Source organism: Crocuta crocuta, unplaced genomic scaffold, assembly GCF_008692635.1.
Source record: "Crocuta crocuta isolate KB4526 unplaced genomic scaffold, BGI_CrCroc_1.0 scaffold177, whole genome shotgun sequence".
Taxonomy (NCBI): domain Eukaryota; kingdom Metazoa; phylum Chordata; class Mammalia; order Carnivora; family Hyaenidae; genus Crocuta; species Crocuta crocuta.
This window is the reverse complement of record NW_027531880.1, coordinates 4,207,613-4,227,516: the sequence shown is the minus strand read 5'-3', so window position 1 is coordinate 4,227,516 and position 19,904 is coordinate 4,207,613. Positions and strand designations below refer to the sequence as shown.

At 45.3% G+C, this 19,904-nt stretch overlaps 1 protein-coding gene across 1 annotated transcript in view; it reads right to left on the bottom strand.

The window, feature by feature from the left end:
* Positions 1-989: 989 nt before the first annotated feature.
* The window catches only part of SFRP1 (secreted frizzled related protein 1), a 56,692-nt gene continuing 37,777 nt past the window's right edge, over positions 990-19,904 (bottom strand). The window contains exon 5 of the mRNA XM_077773124.1: positions 990-4,581. Coding sequence (XP_077629250.1) covers positions 4,259-4,581 — 323 coding nt within the window. The 3' untranslated portion in view covers positions 990-4,258. The remainder of the gene's footprint in view (positions 4,582-19,904) is intronic.

Sequence of the window (19,904 nt, the reverse complement as noted above, 5' to 3'; positions counted from 1 at the left end):
ATGCCAAAAAGAAAAATGCCGATATTGGCCTTGACCTGATTAGCATATCACTAGTTCTAGTCATGTACGTTCATATGGGAAGATCTTTAGATACTAGAGCACTTTAATGGGATTTTCCTAAATCCTCCTACCATGCCTGAGAAATGGTGTCTCTGTGCTTAGGTATGGTTTTGGGTGACCTGGGAGTAGTTACTCACTTCTGGGTAAAATTGCCAGTTGTCTGAAGTTGGGGAGTGCCCTGTTAATCAGGGAATGACATCAAATGAAGTTGTCACCCTAATTGCTTATGGAATTAAAAGTCACACTGAGGAATCCCTTGGGCAACAAGCATATAACTTAATATGAAACAGCTTGGGCTCAGCAAGTGCCACACTCGGGGTCCAAAGAGAACCTCGGCAGTAACTCAGACATTGTTCCCACGCGTCTAGCTCTTAGGAGCCCTGGGTTCTGGTTCCAGCAACACCGTTGACCTGGGAACCCCAAACTCCTTGTGAACCCCAGCCATCTCCCCTATCAGCTTCTCCATCTATATATTAAACAGTTGGACGTGGTTTCCTTAAAGATCTTATGTGGGTCCAAGACTCCAGATCCCAGAGAGTTTTCAACTTTTAGTTGGTAATTTTAACACAGAATTGGCTGAAGGGAAAAGGCATCTGAAACCAAAAACATGGAAAAGAAGGGCAGAATTGAAAAACACAGTGTTTGTAGAACAAGTATTTAACCTTTGCTCTGCTCTGAAACACATACGAAACGCTTCTGGAAGTTATTCACGGGAGCAGATGGTCAATGTGGGATGGGGGTGAGCATAGCAGGCAGTGCCTGCCAGGTGTGCCTCCAGCCCACCCACGCCCAGTTATCATTTGAAAGCTGTAAAACCAAGGCCAGAAAACATTGCTAAAGAAACTCAAGCAGGTTCCACTGTATGCACGGTGGAAGAGGGTTGAGTGGTCTATCACTGGGATTGGTGAGGGGGAAAGACACAACTCACATTATCATTGATTAATTGAGTGATTTTAGTCAAGTGAATATTGATACATGGCAGGAAAAAGCATGAAAGTAAAATGAACACATACGGGAATTACTATTAACATAAGTGATAACATCAAAACATCTGGTAAAATGCAGTTAAAACAACAACACAAATGAAATGGAATGTAAAACATTTTCACAGTATTCAAAGCTTTTGTAAGAGACTTAGACTCTATGTGAGGGGACTAGGGGAAACGGGAGTTTCATCTGTGCCCTACGTATCCGCTGGTGACAGATCAGAAGGGCCACTACGTTATTCCGTGGGAGTTACCCAAGGTGCGCTTCGAAGACAGCTGTGAATTTGCAACAGAGCAATGAGTTACTTGGAGTCTGATGAGAAATACACATTCTAGCTTTGGGCACGGGGGTCTGTAATGCACACATCCAAGTGAAAACTAGAACTCTGAATGGATTCTGCCTCCAGGAGACCTCGGTGCTAATGCATCGGGACAATGAGCCAAGTGTCACAGGGGATATTCTAAAGGTAAAGTGTTTGGGGGGGGGTGCTCTCATCTCACTTTCCATCTTCTGAGAGAACTAGTAATCTTCAAAGACTGAGCTGAGCTCTGCCAATGACGTCACAGGATCCTACCCAGCACGATTACTTCTCACCTTTACAAATAGGACCTTTGACCTAGCAATAATTACAAATTACATACAGACCTCCTCTTCTGGAAACCGATGACCAAGCCAATAGTCTACACATTGGTTCTGTTCTACCCTTTGTTGAGAAAAACAGGGTTTGTGATAAAAATGCTGCTTTGGGCTCATAGCCTCCCTTTGCATCCTCAAATTGCTGGTGAGTTGTAGACAAAGAGAGTGTGTATCTCAAATCCACAGTCAAACTCAAAAGTCCTGGGACCGTATGGTTGGGGTAAAACGTTCAGCTGCAGTTCACATTTCCAATTTATTTTGAACTCGTCCCGAAAATGTCACTTCCCGTCTGAGGATTCGCATGTAGAGAGCTGCACAGCATGGCCGCCTAATCTTCCAGTCTTTCTGTGGTAACAGCTAACGCCCCACACAAAACCCTTGCCGAGGCCCAGCTTTGGACAGACGCCTGCTGCATGATGCTCTTTGTCAAAAGGAGCAGATACATATAAGCACTGAACTCTTGAGTTAATCAACCAAAACTAAGGCCCAGAACCATGCACTCATGAAATTGTACTGAATTTCAGTTAACAATAGTAAAGTAGAACATTTCTAATTAACTAATGTATATACACATTTTTTAAAAATCATCCAAACTTACAGGCAAATCACTTAAGATCCCCAACACTTTATGATTAAAGGTCAGAGAGAACCAAAAAACAAAAGTGTTAAAATAATAGGATCACTAATGGTGAGAGGTTAATTATATCAGGATCACCCTCAGGTAGGTAATGAAGTTGGCATGCTTATTTTCAAGACAGGAGCCTTCAGAAGTTAACAGAATCTTCCACTGTTTCTGTGTCAATCCAGGGCCATGGGGGTGACACGTCCCAGGCCCCCTGCAGCTTCTGGATTGGGTATAAACATTCGCCCAGAAGGACAACCACTAGCTCACCACCTTCAGGTGTTACAGAGAATTAAGAATCAGGCTTGAGGAACAAATTCACATTAATTGCTTAGAATGACTTTTTATATACTCACCAGGAGGAGTAAAGTTGCTTCTGTGAATGAGCTTATGTACATCACTTATTAAACACAAGGGGTTTAAGAAACATCTTCGGGCAGTCAGGGAAACCTGAAGAGATGTGTGGTGTCTTTGAAACTCTCTCCTTGGATGGCGACATTTTTGACCTAACTCTCCCTTGCAGAAATTTTTTAAAAAATTGTTATAAGTGTAAGGAGGACAGGCAGTCTGGCTGTTCTGAATTTCTTTGATCTATAGACAGTCAAGTTTAAAGGAATCCACTTCTTCACAGGAAAGAAAAGCACGGGAAGCACTGTGGGTTCTGACAGGCACTGGGTTGGGGCCGGGGCAACCCAGAACCCCTCAGGAAAGAGGACCTTGTGGTTTGCTTTCAGGCAAATCCACCTCCCAACCCAAAAGCCCCATGAGAGAGCTGCTCTGCTAGAAAGTAGCCTCAAATGCATCAAAAGACCCTCACTCAGCCCAGCACCCCTTTCAAATGTTAATGTTGACTTCTTTTATAAAACATTGAAAAGTAAATAGGGTTTTTGTCGTTGTGCTCTAAAAAACAAAAAACAAACAAACAAACAAACAAACAAAACCAGACACAAAAGTGAAATGAGCAAGCAGATGAAATTGAACACTAAGCTCTTCACCCAATTACAGTTCACACTGACTGGCAATTTGCTGGGCTGTTCCTGATTTTTTTTTTCTTTGTTTTCTCATTATGTTTTTCGAAAACCACTAACCATTGCCTTCTCAGGCTGAAAATCATGGTCTCTCTCATGCCGTGGGTTTGGTGTTTCCTCTTCCTCACACAAAGGCAGGCACGTGCCGCCCTCCGCATGTCTGGAGGCTAGATCATGCACTGAGGCTGATGTTCACTGCCACTTACATGGCATCTGAGACTAGCTGATTCAGATCAAAAGCCAATCACGTGGAGAGGCAGGGCAGACACGGCCTCCCTGTGTTTTCACTATTACATGCTGTCCTGGTGCTTTTCTTCCCTGCTCTTAACTTTCTGGATTTGATCTTCAGTTGTAAATGTGGTGTGTGTTTGTTTCTGGGTAAGGTAGACAGAGACAGAAGTTTCTGGAACTGAAAGTGACACATCAAAGGCATAGATGAGCTGATAGATCCACAAGCCATTTGTGACAACACGAAGTTGCAGAACTTAGTTTTTCTGCTGCTTTCTCTCACTTTTTGCCCAGTCTCTTTGCTTTTTGGTTTTGGGTTTTCTTGGTTGGCTGGTTGGTTGGTTTCTTTGTTACTGGCAAAATTTTCTTTTTTTAGTAACTGTGCCTGGTTGAAATGGTTTACACCTACTTTTCCTCAGTGATGTGCTGTTCCACACGGTAGATCCTAAAAGACTTCCTAATCTAAATGGTTTTCCTTACCTGCGCATGCGGCTTTAAATACTGGCGGTATTGGGGTCTGGAGCGTGGCTATGGAGGGGATGGAGTGGGGAAGCTGCCAGAGCAAAGCCAGCTGGATTACAATGTCCTCTACCAACCAGAGGAGCAGTGAGCACAGACCTCCAGGCTCCAGGGTTGTATGCTCAGCCCCGCCCCTCACCCCAGCCCGTGGCTCCCTCCCCTACCCACCCAGGGAGAATCACTTAAAGACCGACTGAAAAGTGGGGCATTCGTGATTTTTCATTTTCTTCATGAAGTTTTTGAATTCCTTGTTTTTCTTGTCCCACTTGTGGATTGCCGTCAGCAAGTACTGGCTCTTCACCTTCCGGCCCATGATGAGAAAATGGTGGCTCAGGTTGTCCAGCTGGTGACAGGGGCAGTCAGCCCCATTCTTCAGGTATAGGACAAGCTTCTTCAGTTCCTTCTTCTTGATGGGGCCCAGCTTCAGAGGCTTCTTCTTCTTGGGGACAATCTTTTTGTCGCCATTTTCTTTTTTCACTTCTTTTATTTTCATCCTCAGAGCTACAGATGGTGCAGGCAAGGTGGGGGAAGAGGAGAGAAGGAGGGAGAAAAAGCATTTTAGAACACAGCTTTCCATCTGAAACAATAACCCAAGCTATGGCTCAAGGGGGAGATGAAATGCAACACAACCGGCAAGTCAAAGAAAGAGGTGGTTTGTAGATAAGCACCAAGATCTCAGTTAATCTTCATGTTCTGCCCGCTAGTTTTGTGGTGTCTAATGGTAACTTAATAGTTGCCCTGGGACACCATGAGATTCTCAAATAAATTTTCAGAGCCAAACCATGTTTCTCTTTTTTAAAATTCAATGACTCCAAATATCCTACAATGCTTTAAGAGAAGAAGGGGATCATATAATTGAATATAATCCATATAATCTAATGCTATAGACCTCAGGATTCAAAAAAATTTTACCCCAACTTTTTTTTTTTTTTTAAAGAGAAAGGCATTGGTTTAATTCTTTAACATCCAAGGGACCTAAAATTCCTCGAAAGTTGGGTCCTGTAAACAAGACTGACAAAATCTATCTGTGCACACGTGGCAATGGAGAAATTAAACAGCACATCAAATGGTCATGCTTGAGTGCATCGAAAATCAGTGTCCAACTTCTGCATCGGAGAAATCACAGTCCGTACCACTGTGCCTCTGGGGAGTTTTGACAGCAGGTACTGCTAATGTTCTGTCAACCACAAGGCAACCACTAACGGGTGCCACTAATGTTTTCTTCCACTGGGTAGACCCACACACATTCAAACTCTGCTTTGAGCTCTTGACAGATTAGAGCAAGTCCTGGTGAAGTCTTGACAGATAGATCCGAGAGATGATCTCCTTGAGTCTAATACAGGACATGGGCTTCCATTCCTCAGCATGGCTATCTGCAGGAAGGGAAAGAGCCCATCCACTGAGTCTGGCTTCTCTTTTTTTTTTTTTTTTTTGTCTCTGCAGACCCTCAGTTAACATGATTTTAATGTAAATGTATGGACAGGAAAATTAGTGATGGCTACACAAGGTCTCTTGGTGAAGATAATTAAATACACGTGGAGGCATTCTGTAACGATGTAAATGCAGTAAAAATATGGCGTCACTGTGACACTCAACTCCCCCCTCAGGCTGGCCAGCCCAAGTATTTCTAAAGGAGATGAAAATCATTTTCTAGATGCTAGTCACCAGATAATTTGCACATCCCCTGCACTCTTCTAACTTCAAAATTAGCAAGACCCCTCTTTTTGGTAACTCAAAATTCCCACCCATGCTTCATGAGGAAAGGCTTGAATCTGAACAGAATAGCAATAGTTAACAATTATGAGAGCATATGGCATGCCAGGAAGTGCGCTGAGTATTTTCCATGAATTTCCTCAATTAAATCTAACAACTCCATGAGGAAGGTATAATTATTTTCCCCCATTTAATAGATGAGAAAACTGTGGTGTAGGGGGTTAAGTTAACTTGGCCAAAGTCTCTAATGCTCAGTTTAAACCCATGTCTTAAATGTGCACTTTTAATCACCATGCAGTCCATGCAGACTCTATGGCTGCAAAATTCTTCATAATGAACCCCATATTTAGAGGACCAGCTAAATGGATCAAGAAAATGGGAGGAGCTCAGACTCACTTCCTGGTTTTATCCACATTTCAAAATGACTTCATTTACGAAATGGTAGAAGAGTTTCTCCTGGTTGAAAGAGACTGCTCTGGCAAAGGCTTTATTATTTAGTATTTAGCTGATTAGACAACATACCCTTGGCTAACCTAAGAATAAGAAGGAGAGGGGAAAATCCTAGGAACAAACCTTTAATGAATGTGTCAAAGTCAGTAAATTAAACACGCTCCCATTGCTTTCTTTTCCTTACAAAAAGAGTTCCAGATTTTGCAGCCTACTTAATCTCATATAATACCCCGGCCTGGTATCCCTTAAGAAATGCCTCACTCCCAAGGGCGGCAGAAGGTTCAGGAACTGGGCACTAAGCAGCAGAAGGCTCTTGCTGAGGATTAACCTTGACCTTTCAGGCTGGTCCAGGCTTCCCAGCACACATGGAAGTGAGTTGAGCACAGCCTCGCAATGAGTTCCTTTCTTTAAGCTCTCCCTGACCCAAACCAGCCACTGCCCAGTGCTTCTGATTATGCTTAATTCCCACCCCCACGGTGGACAGAGTGCATAGGGACCAGAAGGCAGGAGTGTGGCGAACAGAAAGCACAGAAACTACCTGTCCAGGGCTTCACCCCCGACATGCCTACACAGGCCTACACTTGGGTTAGTGTCCCTTGTTGGCTCACAAACTCCGTGCCTGGTGGTTCACTTGGGAAAAGACTTCAACTGTTCTGGCCTGTGGCTCGCTAAATGAAGAAAGTTCTCAGTGGGGTTGAAGAAGGGGCCGGCAGGAGGAGATTCGCTGCCCAGGCCTAGGGAAAGTCAAGTTTCCATCCCAGCCTCCTCTCTGCAAAACAGAGAAAACAGAACTGGGAGAAACCACGTATCAAAGAAAAGAACAGTGCAGGAGGGTAACACAGTAAGAACAATTCTGCTCCTTTCACGAGACCCTCTAAATAAAGCGGCCCCACGATATTGGATGAATCCCAAGCTACTTCCCAAAACCTAAGGCTGGCAACCAAGCATTGTTGTAGAAGCAATGGATTGTGTCACCAGGAGAGATGAGTGCATGCCCCAGCTGACAATGTGGGCACCCTCTTTTCTGCAGAGAAGTGAGCCATCATTTCTTTGAGTGCCACACTCCACATAGGCTGCTCTATGCATGGCGCGTTATTTCATGCTCACAGCACTCCTGCTAAGAAGGCATCATTATTATTTATTACAATCAAGGAGAAGGACTCAGGTCAAGTAATGACAGCATGAAGCCACAGTATGTAAGAGAGATAGAATCAGAATTAAAACCCACACTTAACCCCAAAGACCACACTCTTTCCTACTATACCATGACTGGGTTTAAAATGATATTGCTTCAGTGGAAACTATTTCACTCTTTTGATTGTGTTGCTTTTAATCACAACTCAAATCAAAAATTAATGTTCCTTTGCCATGACCGTGTAAAGGAATTTAGTTTACATAGGTGGGGGACAGCAAGGGGAGAGGGGAAATCAAATGATGGAAATGTGTTATGCATTAGACTCTTTATTTCTTGCCATTTGGCTCAGTTTCTTTTTTGAGGTGGGGAGAGTAAGGAAGGAGGAGGCACATATGGCCAGAAATTACTAACATCTTTCCATCTTTTAAGGGTTTATTTTAGGGATGCAGATTACCAACAATGTTTGGATAGGCGATTAGCCGGCCGAGGTTGATTTCTCCGTGCCTTGTGGATATACGCACAGCCCCCAACCATACCACATCCAGGGGCTTCTGGGACAGGGGTGGGTGCTGGCCCAGGAGCAGCCTGGAACCGATCACCACTTCCTCTTCCCCTACCCGGCCTGCACCACATAGACAGTGCCTGGGCCCCAGAGATTCACCCATAGACTGTGTTCACAGTTTGCAAGGCAAATGATGGTGTGGGCAGGGAGGAGAAGCCCCAGGAGGAAGCAGCTGGGGCACTGGACAGAGTACTGGGTCCTGGGTTCAGTGTGACCACAAAATCTGGTTTCTCTGAATCTCAGTTCTCCATCTGTAAAGCATACAGTGCTACCTAGTGGCTTGGTATCCAGAGAGCCCGTGCTGGGCAATGCTGGGGGCCCAGCAACCTCAACCCTAGCATCCCCCACCCCATACATGGTCTTCTTCATTGTGTGCCCTTCCCACCCCGGGGGGGGGGGGGGAAATGTTATAACTACTTCCGGCCCTTGACCTCAGCTACTTGTAACACTTGGGCCCCGAACTAAAACAAAACTTACAAACAAAACAAAACACTTTAGTGGTTTTTAGCAACAACTTTACATCTTCTGAAAGTAGAATATTACTCCTACCCCTCACCTTGCTGGTCACTGCCAGCAAGAATTCAGAGACCCAGAAACGTAGAAAACCCCAGGTAAGGATGCCATTAGGGTTTGTCTGGGTCTTTCTGGTCAATGTTAAAAGAAATAACCCCTTATATTCAGGTAGACCCTTAAAAATTCATCCCACTTTTAGTCACCTGGAACCATATTTGTTGCTCCAAAATGATACTTCCTTGGTAGCCTCCCCATGAAGCTTGGCCATATTTCTGAGGCTAAAAGGAGAACAGGAAACTCTACACCCATTTCAAACCCACACCCTCTTCAAAACCATCTCTCCGTCCTGGCCCTCTAATGCTAATGGTGCCGCCATTCGTCCAATTCCCTCAACAGGGTGCTGGGATGTATGGCAAGCCTTGGCTGAGAGCCAGTCATTCATACAGCCAATAACGTGGAATAGCTGCCGGACCTCAAGAAGGATTTGATACAAAAGCTGGGAAAGGGCTGAGTTAGGAATCAAATCTGTGAGTCAGCTGATTACAGTGAAGGGAAAAGAGAAAATGTGGACCCTCGGGGAGCACCATCACTGAGGAGAGAGGACGTGTTATTGTGAAAATGATCAGAGGTGCAGATGGAAAACCAGGCAGCCAAGTGTTTCAGAAGGGCCAGGGGAGGGCGTTTCAAATAGAGGAAATGCCCTCCCTCCCAAATGCTGCAGTTTAAGCATGAGTGTGAGGTGAGATAGCTCAACTTGGTGACTTGGGGTCACTGATGGCCTGTGGAAGGCCCGGATCCTGATCCGAAGGGTTGGGCATGAATTCCAGAGAGCCAAAAACCACTGGGAAGTGAAAAGAAAAGGTATGCCATACTGGCAACCATCACGCTTCTGGAATGTTTGTGAAGAGTTACCACTGGCTACTTCTAGCCAAACATATTAGATTGAACACACACAATCATTTCCATTCCATTCTGAAGTCAGTTTAAAATTAAAGTTTAAAAAAAAAGTTATAAACACATGCAAGAAAACAAGAACATATCAGCATGCAGTATAATGGAAAGCAAATGGATGGTGAAACCTGGCTTGACAGGGAGAGGAAAAGCTGAAACTTAGCACTTACAGATAGGGGTACCCATAAGAAACAAGCCAATCCACATTGCAGGACCCAGAAACACTCACGAACTGGGGCCACTGGGTATTTCTGACCTCAGAGGTCGTATTAAATATAAGGATTAGTTGTCTGTAGAAGGACATTCAGATCCATTATTCTTGGGCCATAAATCTGGTAACAGCCCTTCACCAACTCCAACGACAGCCAAGAGCCTGATGCTAATAGGAAGGGTGACCAAGAAGGTTCTGGGCTTAGGCACACCAGACACAAAGAGGGCAGGGTGGTAAGGTGCTACACTGAGTCCAAAGGGTTAAGTGAAAGTCTGCGCAATACATAGTGAGTCCTCAGGTCTTAGAACCCTGCATTTATATCCCCCAGAGAGGAGTGAAGGGCTTCTATGTAAAGAAACTAGTAGCCCTAAAGAAAAGACCTACAGCACCCTTACCATCAAAACTCTCAAACAAGACCCAACAAAGCACAGGTCATGCATGCACACACAGAGTGTCGAATATAGTGCTTCATTCTCCAAATGGCTGGCCAAGTATCAGCAAGGATTTAAGCAAAGCCTCTAAGTGTGAACAGCAGAGACCAAAACATACAAACTAAACAAGCAAAAAGAATTCAGAGATAACAGAGACCATGTAGGGGACATAAGAAACCCTTCTACAAAGATAATATTAGATAAGACATTGTATTCACAAAACCAGAATGGAAACCTTTTAGAAGAAACATTCAGAAGGGCGCCTGGGTGGCTCAGTCAGTTGGGCGTCCAACTTTGGCTCAGGTCATGATCTCATGGTTCATGAGTTTGAGCCCTGCGTCGGGCACAGAGCCTGGAGCCTGCTTTGGATTCTGTGTCTCCTTCTCTCTGCCCCTCCCCAACGCATGTTCTGTCTCTCTCTGTCTCCCAAAACTAAATAAACGTTAAAAATTTTTAAAGAAACATTCAGAGAACAAAAAGAGTATTTGATAATTTAAAATGTTAACAGCACTATACAAATGCTTTAAGACACATTGAAAACAGTTTCCAGGGAAGCCAAACAAAATGACAAAGAGTTGGGAAATAGGAGACAGGAAGACGACACAGAACAAGAGAGAACAAGAAAAAGGATGGGAGGAACACCAAAAAAATCATACACAAAAATTTCCAGAAATAAACATGAGTTCTCAGATTAACAGTTACCCAGCGCAACAAACAAATCGTGACATTTAGAAACACCAACATGAAGAGAAGGTTTACAGTCCTCTAGAGAAAAAGAGATTATACATCGAATACAAAGGATCTGGCAATCAGAATGGCATTGGATTTATCAACAGCAGCACTAGAAGCCAGAGGATAACAGATCAATGCCTTTAGAAGTCCCCAATTCAACACTGAGCCAAGCTATCAATCAGTGTATGCGTGCAAAATAAAGACGTCTTCAGAGGTTCAATCGGTAGAACAGAGTTGTCTTCCATAGATCTTTTCTTAGGAACGTACTCCATGACGTGTTTTACAAAAGTGCAGAACAAGTCACGAGATTCAGGAAACCAAAGATCTAACATCTGATAAAAGCGATGGAAGGCTTAAAATGATTTTTCCAGAACGATCGTGTGGCAGGCCTGAAGCTCAGTCAGTCCACACTGAAACAGGAGGGAAGAGGGCTCAGGCAGATTACCTGCAGAAAAGTTCAGGGCTGAGTCCATGCTGTAAACATTAAGAACTGGAAAAATAAAATGAGACCATTGCTATCTCAAAGGAAAATAAAAAGGTACACAAGAAAGGAAATACAAATACAGAACAGTACATGGCTCAGCTGTGAATCATATTTATTTATTGTAATAAATTAATCATTATTAATTTAACCAAAAGTGTGATATAATTTTATCAAAAAATGGGGAGAAGTGGAGCTACAAGCTGGATAAATCTCTGTCTTTAATAATTCAAAATCAAAAACCAATGTCTAAAAATTAAGGTTCAGAAAGGATGTCTGAAAAATACAATTAAAATTAAGAAACAATAGTAAGACACATAAGTCGTTGTCTTCAATAACAGAAAATCAGGAATAACTAAAAATGAAAATGAAAATGAAAACTTATTTACTGACCCCATTTTGCTAAATATCACAAGAAGTAGTTAAATTAGTGGGAAAATACTCCCTCTGGGTTGTGAGAATTAGTGGTGGGAAAGCATCAGGCAGAGGTTTTGTTAGAGACCTTTCAACACTATGACTTTTAAATTGCATTTGTTTTGACTCAAAAAAACTTAAGCTTTAAAAAAGCTTATAGTCCAACAAAGAACTTAAATGTATAGAAACTCTAAATCAATCCCAAAAATGTGAGATCTTAAAGAAACGCAAATATTACATTTCTAGATCTTCTATTCTCCATTCAACCGAAGCAGCTTGGCATTAGTTAGGGCTTCTCAAGGGCTTTGTTTGAATAAGAGCTCTGCTCCCTGCCTCTCCATCTAGAGCTCTCTGCTGTATTCCATAGTTCCTCCAAGCAGGGAGCAAGAAAGCAAAGGGGGTGCACAGGGTCCTGGCAGATTCTGGGGGCAGTTGAGCAATGACAAATCATCCCAGGACAGGTAAGAGATCACACACCCTGACTCCTTAGTAACTTGCTTTTTGTCCTCAGTTACTTTCTCCTGTGGAGAAGCCTGAAGATCCCAAACAGATGATTTGAGGAGCAGGGGGTAAGACTAGAAAACTCTTTACAAACTGACCTGTTACCAGCCCCTTGGATCAGGAGGGCCCACAGATGGGCAACCCATGCAGCAGCCCCATGGGCTTGGCTTACACCGCTCCTCCAAATGGAAAAGACCACTCAGACAGCAAGACCTCACTAAGCACTAATGACAGAGAAGACCTGATTTCTACTTCCTGGCCCCATTTTCACAAATCTCTCGGGTGGGCGACCCCGAGGCAGCAAGTGCTATCCCCAAATCCAACAATGCAGATGAGATTTGGTAACGGCGCTGGGTAAGGGATTGGCTGTGAGAAAGCACAGCCTCTTTCCAACATGCAGCAGAGGGTCTGGGCATGGAGGCAAGCTGGCTCAATGAGTCCTACTAACAAAGACCCTGCAATGGAGGCTTAACAGACTTCCCTGTTCCCAGCGGGAGCCGGTGTTTGGCATCATTAATTCATTTAACAAAGAAAGAGGCTTGCACTTGGTCACAACAACTCAGACTCTGTCCCCTGGCCACAAACCGTTACACGCTGAACACTTACATGCATTTTCTAACTGCAGGACATACACTACCAAACACAACGATTGAAAGCAGCTTTCTTTTTCTCTCATTTACAAGAAAACAACAAATGTAGAAAATGCTCCTGAGTGACTTATTTGGGGCAAATGACTTACTTGAACTTGTCCTGGTTTTTGGACCCCAAATGTCTTGGGGAGGTTGGGGGTGGAGGCGTCAGGTAGGAGAGAAGTCTGCAGCTTTACGGACCCTCCCCAGCACCCGCACAGAAACACACACGCAGCACACCAGCATCCGTGTCAGCCATCCGGAATCCCGCTGCCTAATTGCTTGATTTCATGGATTGCATTAAATCCCCACTGATTTAAGCTAATGGTGCAAATGAAAACCCCACTTTGAGAGCAAAGAGCTGCCTGGTGTGGTTTTATTTGGGAAGACGTGTGCACTGGCGGCCGTGGCGGCAGGGACAAGGGCCTCAAAGTGGGACAAAGAGGGGCTTTGGCCTTTCTCCTTCCCAGTAAGCCCCATAGCCCTCCTCCCCATCCCCAAGCAGGAGGCAGAGGAGAATAGGAGAATTGCTTAAATGCAGTCAATCATTAGGATTGATTGAATCTTGGCTCCAAGTCCAGGCAAACCTGCCAAGGCAAACAGTGTTTCCTGCCACGAGGTCACTGGGTTTCCATTCCTCTCCATTCTACCTTGCAATGTTTGCCCAAATGGCAAGTTGGAGTGTGGACTGGTCCCTTGGAAGAAAAAAGATGGGGAGTGGGTCTGCAAAGCCATAAGCTATTGCCAGCTCTGAGAGATAGTTAAAAGAAAGGTCCTCAAACTTTGGGGTCACCAGAATCACAGAGGGCTTGTTAAAAATGCAGATCGCTAGGGGCACCTGGGTGGCTCAGTCAGTTATGTGGCCAGCTTTTGGCTTCGGCTCAGGTCACGATCTTTCAGGTTCACGGATTCGAGCCCCGAATTGGGCTCTGCGCTGATAGCACAGAGTCTGCTAGGGATCCTCTCTCTCTGCCCCTTCCCCGCCCCCCCCCATGCTGTCTCTGTCTCTCTCAAAATAAATAAACGTTTAAAAAAATGCAGATTACTGAGCCAGTTTCTGATTCAGTAGCAATAGGATGGGGCCCAAGAATCTGTATTCTTAAAAAGTTCCCAAGTGATGTTGATGCTGCTGGTCTGAAAGGATTTGAGGGTAAGGATAGGGTGGGCTCTCAGATATGTCACCTTGGTTATACACAGCGGTGCATTCTGAGGACTCTTTCATGGACAGTGTTTACATATCCTGGAGGCCCGACACACTCTATGCCCTCCAAACTCACTGAAGTTCCGGCTGAGGTCAGCAAGTTCAACACAGACGTGTCCAAGACCCAGCTGACCTTGAGGAAACTGATGTAGCACCGTTTTCAGAATCACCAAGGTGTATGGGGCCCCGGTCTTCAAAGGTGGGTCTTGCAATATCAGGAACACAAAGGCTTCAGTACCGAGAGGCAGTACATCTCAGTGGAAAGGACTCCAGCTTCTAATTCAGACTCCATCACTAACTTTCCGTATAAACTTGGGTAAATCATTTTACTTCTCTAGGTCTTCATGAGGCCACTTGGACCAATTAACCTCAATTTCCATTTCAGCACTGGCAATCTTTCTACGTCATCATACTTCCTTTCTCGGTCTTGAAAGCCAATATAGAAACACTAATCAACCAAGGAAAAGTATCTTCCATCTCACATGGTAACCACTGCCCTCACCTGCTTACATCACCTGGGGACCCCACCTAAATCAACCATAGTCCAGGCCCACAGTGCACACATTGGCATGAGAGTCCAGCCCTGGTTGTGAAGTTGTCTAAACTCAAAGATAGCCCAGGATACAGAGGAAGGAGTATCGTCCATGACAGTGTAATAGCATTGTACGGTGACGGATGGTAGCTACACTTGTGGTGAGCACAGCATAACATATAGAGAAGCTGTGTCACTCTGTTGTATGCCTGAAACTAATGTAACACTGGGTGTCAACTCTACACAAATAAAAATTTAATTAAAGATGACTCCAGAAAATCTGACATACTCCAAGTATGGTGGTTGACAGGTTTTCATGCTATCCCATCTGACAGATGGGAGAAGAGACCTAGGGTGTACCCTGACCCCAAGGCTGTCCCTGGACCCTTGGCTGGGATATCTCTGAAGAAGGTGTGAGTCTGGTCCCTCTGGCAACCGGGACAGGCACACCTTAGCTCTTATCCCTTTATTGTTTTCTCAGCTGATCTCTCCAAAGGCAGAAGGTGTACTTGAAACAAAATTCATGCTTTTTCTACCCATCCTTCTGGCCAAGCTACAGCCCATCTTTTCCCTGAAGCCTCCCCAGCCTGGTCCAGCTTTGACCTTCATGACCCTCCCTGTCTGAGCCATGATTCACTATAGCGTGATAATTACTCATGAGTGTGCCTTACCTGCCCCTCTCCCCACTATGAGCTCGTGCGGGGCATGGACCGCATTCATCTGTGTTCATTGACTAGTGTCATCGTGTCACAGAGCTCAATCTAACATCTATTGGCTATGCGAATGAATAAAGAGATGTAAACAGCAAACTCACTGCCCTAAACTTCACAGCCTCACTAGAGAAACTGGAATTATTTGCACAAACCTCTGCTTTAGCACTGGTAACAACAGCCATGGCCAACAGTTATTGAACATTTGCCCGAGCCAGGCGCTGGTCTAGGCGGTTCTGCATGCTAACTCCATGAATCCTCTAACGACCCTATGAGGTAAATCATCTAATTATAAGCAGTTTGCTGATGGGGAGGCAAAATGGTTCAAGTAATGTACCAACAGGTCAATGGCAGAGCCGGAATTTGATCCCAGGGAGTCTAGCTCAAATATGAGCGAATGTGAATCACACCCGGGGGAGGAACTAACTCTGCCAGAAGGAGTAGGGACAAGGTCATTGTTGTCCGATGTCTCCAGCATAGGAAATGCTCAAAAAGGTCCCTGTGAACAAGCAGACCTCGCATGAGGCCTGAGCAGGCAATCACAGCCCTCTGGTCTATTTCTTCTCTTTAACATGCAGAGAACATTCTCCAAGTTCATCCTGAACACTGTCCCTAAGAAGTCCTAACAGAGAGATGCCTTTGAAACTCTTGAATGGTACCAGTAATTAAGATGATATTAATTTGATATAGTGAAACAGCAAGTAAGAATTTCCACTTTTAAAGGGCCTAGAATGGGGGAAACTGCAAAGTAATTTTCAGGATGGAAAATACCTACAATTGAGAGTTAACTGAGGAGAAATCACTATGCGCAATTGTGCACATCAATGATGCAGGGGAGAGAAACACCCCAAAGGTTAGCAGGAGCTGTCTCTGGGTGCTGAGGGGATGGGTGATGTCGAACCTCTTTATATGCTTTCCACGATTTTCCAAGTTTCGTGCAATAACTATGTATTTTATGATCAGAAAAAAAAAGTTCTCCAAAAAAGAAGTAAGTCACATAAGGAAAATTATCTGGTCAAATAACATGTTCAAAATCTCCAGTTCGTGACTCTTTGGCTCATCGACAGGTGTTCAGAGGTTACTCTCTGTTCCTTCTAAGAGGCTCTGCTGCTTCAGGAGGGGAAGCAGGTTTTCACAGAAATCCCAGGGGCCACCAAATTAATTGTCTGTTAGTCCTGTGTGTGCATTTGAGCAGGATTTCCCACCCAGAAAAGATTTTAATTCCTTGCTCTGTCACGAAGTTTCCAGGGGAGGTCACCACAGAGATGCCCTGGCCATGGGTGTGTGTAAGTGAGCTTCCAAATCAGAACACTTTTGAGACAGAAAGAAGGCAATTGATTATTATGCCCGGACAGCAGCGATAAGCTGGGACTGTCCTAGGCAAACTAGAACATTCGGACATCCTAGCAAGAAACTAGCCCATATGTAAAGAGTGCATGCATGTTTTAAAGATGTGACTGACAGGATGCCTGGCTGGCTCAGTCAGAAGGGCATGTGACTCTAGATCCTGGGGTCGTGGGTTCAGGCCCCACATTGGGTGGAGAGATTACTTGAATAAGTAAAACTTAAAAAAAAATAAAGGTATGACTGGCATAGAGCTGGTGGTGAGGAGTCTGGTGAACAGGAAGCGACAGAGCCCCACCTTCTCCCTCTCAGGGCTCCCAGAGATGCCAGCAGGTGCACAGGTCAGAGAATAAGGCACACTTTATCTTACCCAGGAGCTCCCAACCTTTCTGAGGCAGCAAGAGACAGCCCTGCCTGGGGGAAAGCAGAGTCCAGTAGACACAGAGCCATTCAGCTGGTAGGAACCTTCGACACAGCCGTAGATCCTAGGCCATTCCCTCACTTTAGTGAGGAGACCAATGCCCAGTCAGTATTTGAGGCACAAAGCTATTTGAGGTATAACATGCAGAACAGAAGACCTGTGTCTTGGGGTGTCTTCCCTTCACTGCGGCAAGCTGCTTTTCAGCTCTGAGGTGAGGGAACGTTCTCACTCAGGACTCCCTGTCTCCCTTCTCCCCCTCAAGGGCATGCCAGGAGTGAAAGGACTCGGAGAGGGAAACACCTCCCTGACTCATCACAAACTTCTCCAAAGTACCAAGCTAAGAAAGCTCAAACGACAGGGGCTGATGCCCGAAATCCTTCATTCTGACCAACACACGGTTTGCTCTGAGGCAGAAACAGAAGCCTCGCCTCAAGACCTGATCCCGNCTAGGCTTTGTGTAAACAGGAGGGATACTCAGAGGGCCCCATTGCCCTAGCAACCTGCCCAACGGTGGCCCTTCACAGGCACCAAGGTCCAGCCTAAACCCAGGCTCCCAGTGCACACCTTCCCCATCCGTGGGATCTGAGAGCCTAAGAGGAGCACGTGGTGCCAGGGAAACAAAGGCAGTAGGGATGCCTATGCCTCCCTGCCCCCAACTGCGCTCCCTTCTGTTTCTTCAGGACTGCCACTTACCTCGCTGTGAAAGCAGTGGTCCCCGGGGCAGCAGAAAAGGGACAAATAACCCCGGGCCCAAAGGAGAGCCACTCGAAGTCTGGTGGATAGGCAAAGACTCAGGGTACTGCAGAGACAGAACAGAGCAAGTGCATTCCTACCATTCAGGCAGCAGATGCCTTCTGGGTATTTACCAAGTTCTGGGCAGGTTTTCTTCTAATGTGCCCCAGTACTCTCCACGTAGATGCACCCCTTCCTACTGAAGACAAAGTCCCAGGAGTTAGGGGCAGTGGTTCTGGCTCAGAGCCCCATGGGACAGTCCTGTGAGCACCCAGCTCCCCCAACAGCGGTGCCCAGTACAGAGAGAGGGGCAGTAGAGCCCCCCTCCATCCGCCCACCGAAAACACACTCACTTGGCCTAGTTCCTTTCCCTGGCTCTCAGTGCACCACCCAGCGAGTTAGGGGGAGGCCTCTGGGATTGCGCTCTGAGGTATTCATCACACCACCCCCACCGCACCCCCAATCATGCTCCCCCTGTTAATCTCCCCCCTCTCTTGCATACAAACATAGTTAGAGCTCTTGCAGTCACTTCATAACACAAAATGTTTGAGTTCATGGCTACCATCCAAAGATTTCAGATAAGTTGGTAAGTGGGAATGCATCTTGTCAGCTGTGGGGTACTATACAAGCACCAATACCAGTTTATATCTTTTGTGGACAAATGTGTACAGAGAGACACCATATACATAACAGCCGCAGTGCCAATCCATAAAAAGTTGAGGGTTTGCTGAGAAACTATCCTTTATATGGCATGCACGCCTGAGCTGATTATGATCAGTAGCCTGAGGGGCTGTGTGCAGCGGTCAGAGGAGCCGACACACCCGATGGTATGAAGAATTGCATAAAGATGTAGTCTCAAGATCTAGGATCCCTGTGCAAAGCTGCTGACTGTTTTCTTGTGTTCAAGTCTACCCTGATCACGATTCCTCCAGCAAAAGGCAAGTATTGTGCCTAACATTCAACCAATACACTTATCAAAGTGCCTTTATTTTACTGAGCTGTCGGAGCAACTCATTAGAGAGCTTCCAAGCGCTGTGTGGGGGCGCTTCTCAAGCACCTTCTGGGATGCTGACTGCCCTCCATGTCTGCATCTGACTTTCCCAGGTTGGGCTGCACAGCAACTGTCCTCTGACCTCAGGTGTTCTAGAAGTGTACCTCGTAGCTCTCGGTTTTCTTCGCTGCATTCACAAGCATGCCTGTCACGTTAGAGAGTGGGCCTTAGGACACCCCTGTCTCCAGCAGCTACACATCAGAGCCACCAGCTATTATGCCACGCTGCTCCCTGCTTCCCAGTAACCACCAGGAGCCAGGCTCTGCCGTGTGGGACACAGCACCGCTTGGGTTACCATCTCATGCCTAGAATTTCCTCTGTCAAGCCAGGCACTCCAGGCTGACAATGCTTTCTTCACTGGAAACCCAGTGAAGATTCACACATCGGTACCCACTGCATGAAGCTGGCTTTGCTTCATGTAGCTGTGAGTCCATAATGCCTCTGATGACCACGCGGTACTGTCACCTACCAAAAGTTTGCCTTAGGGATCCCTGGAACTGACGGTCAAGTGCCAGGCACTGTTCTAAGGGCCTTATGGTTCATCTTCCCAGCAACCTAATGAGCTAGGTACTATTATCATCTACCTTTTAAGACAAGTGGGTTTAGGCCTATAATTTCCCAAAAGATACCAGCTAGGAAATGACCTAGAGCCACGATTCAATCCCAGGAAAGTTGACTCTAGAACTCTGTAGTGAGTTGAATAGTGTTCGCCCCAAATTCATGTCCAGCTGTAACCTTACAATGTGGTTTTGAAAGTAGTCTTTTGGGATATGATCAGTTACACCTGATTGTAACCTGGTTCCTGCCCCGCTGCCCTGTTGACTTCCAGCTCTGCTGTGTGACCTTGGGCAAGTCACTTAACCTTTCCGAGCTTCATCTTCCTCAACCTAAAAGGAAGGATAATACTATTTTCCATACATCACAGGGTCACTGGTAGGCTCAATATAAAAATAAACTCATGTATGAGAAAGCAAACTCTTCCTATACTTTTAAACCTCTACTGTTTTGAACATTTTTATTTTATGCCAGGTGAATATATTGCCATTTCAAAACCGAATTACATAATCCAAAATAAATTATACATTTAATTTATATATAAGTAAGCATATA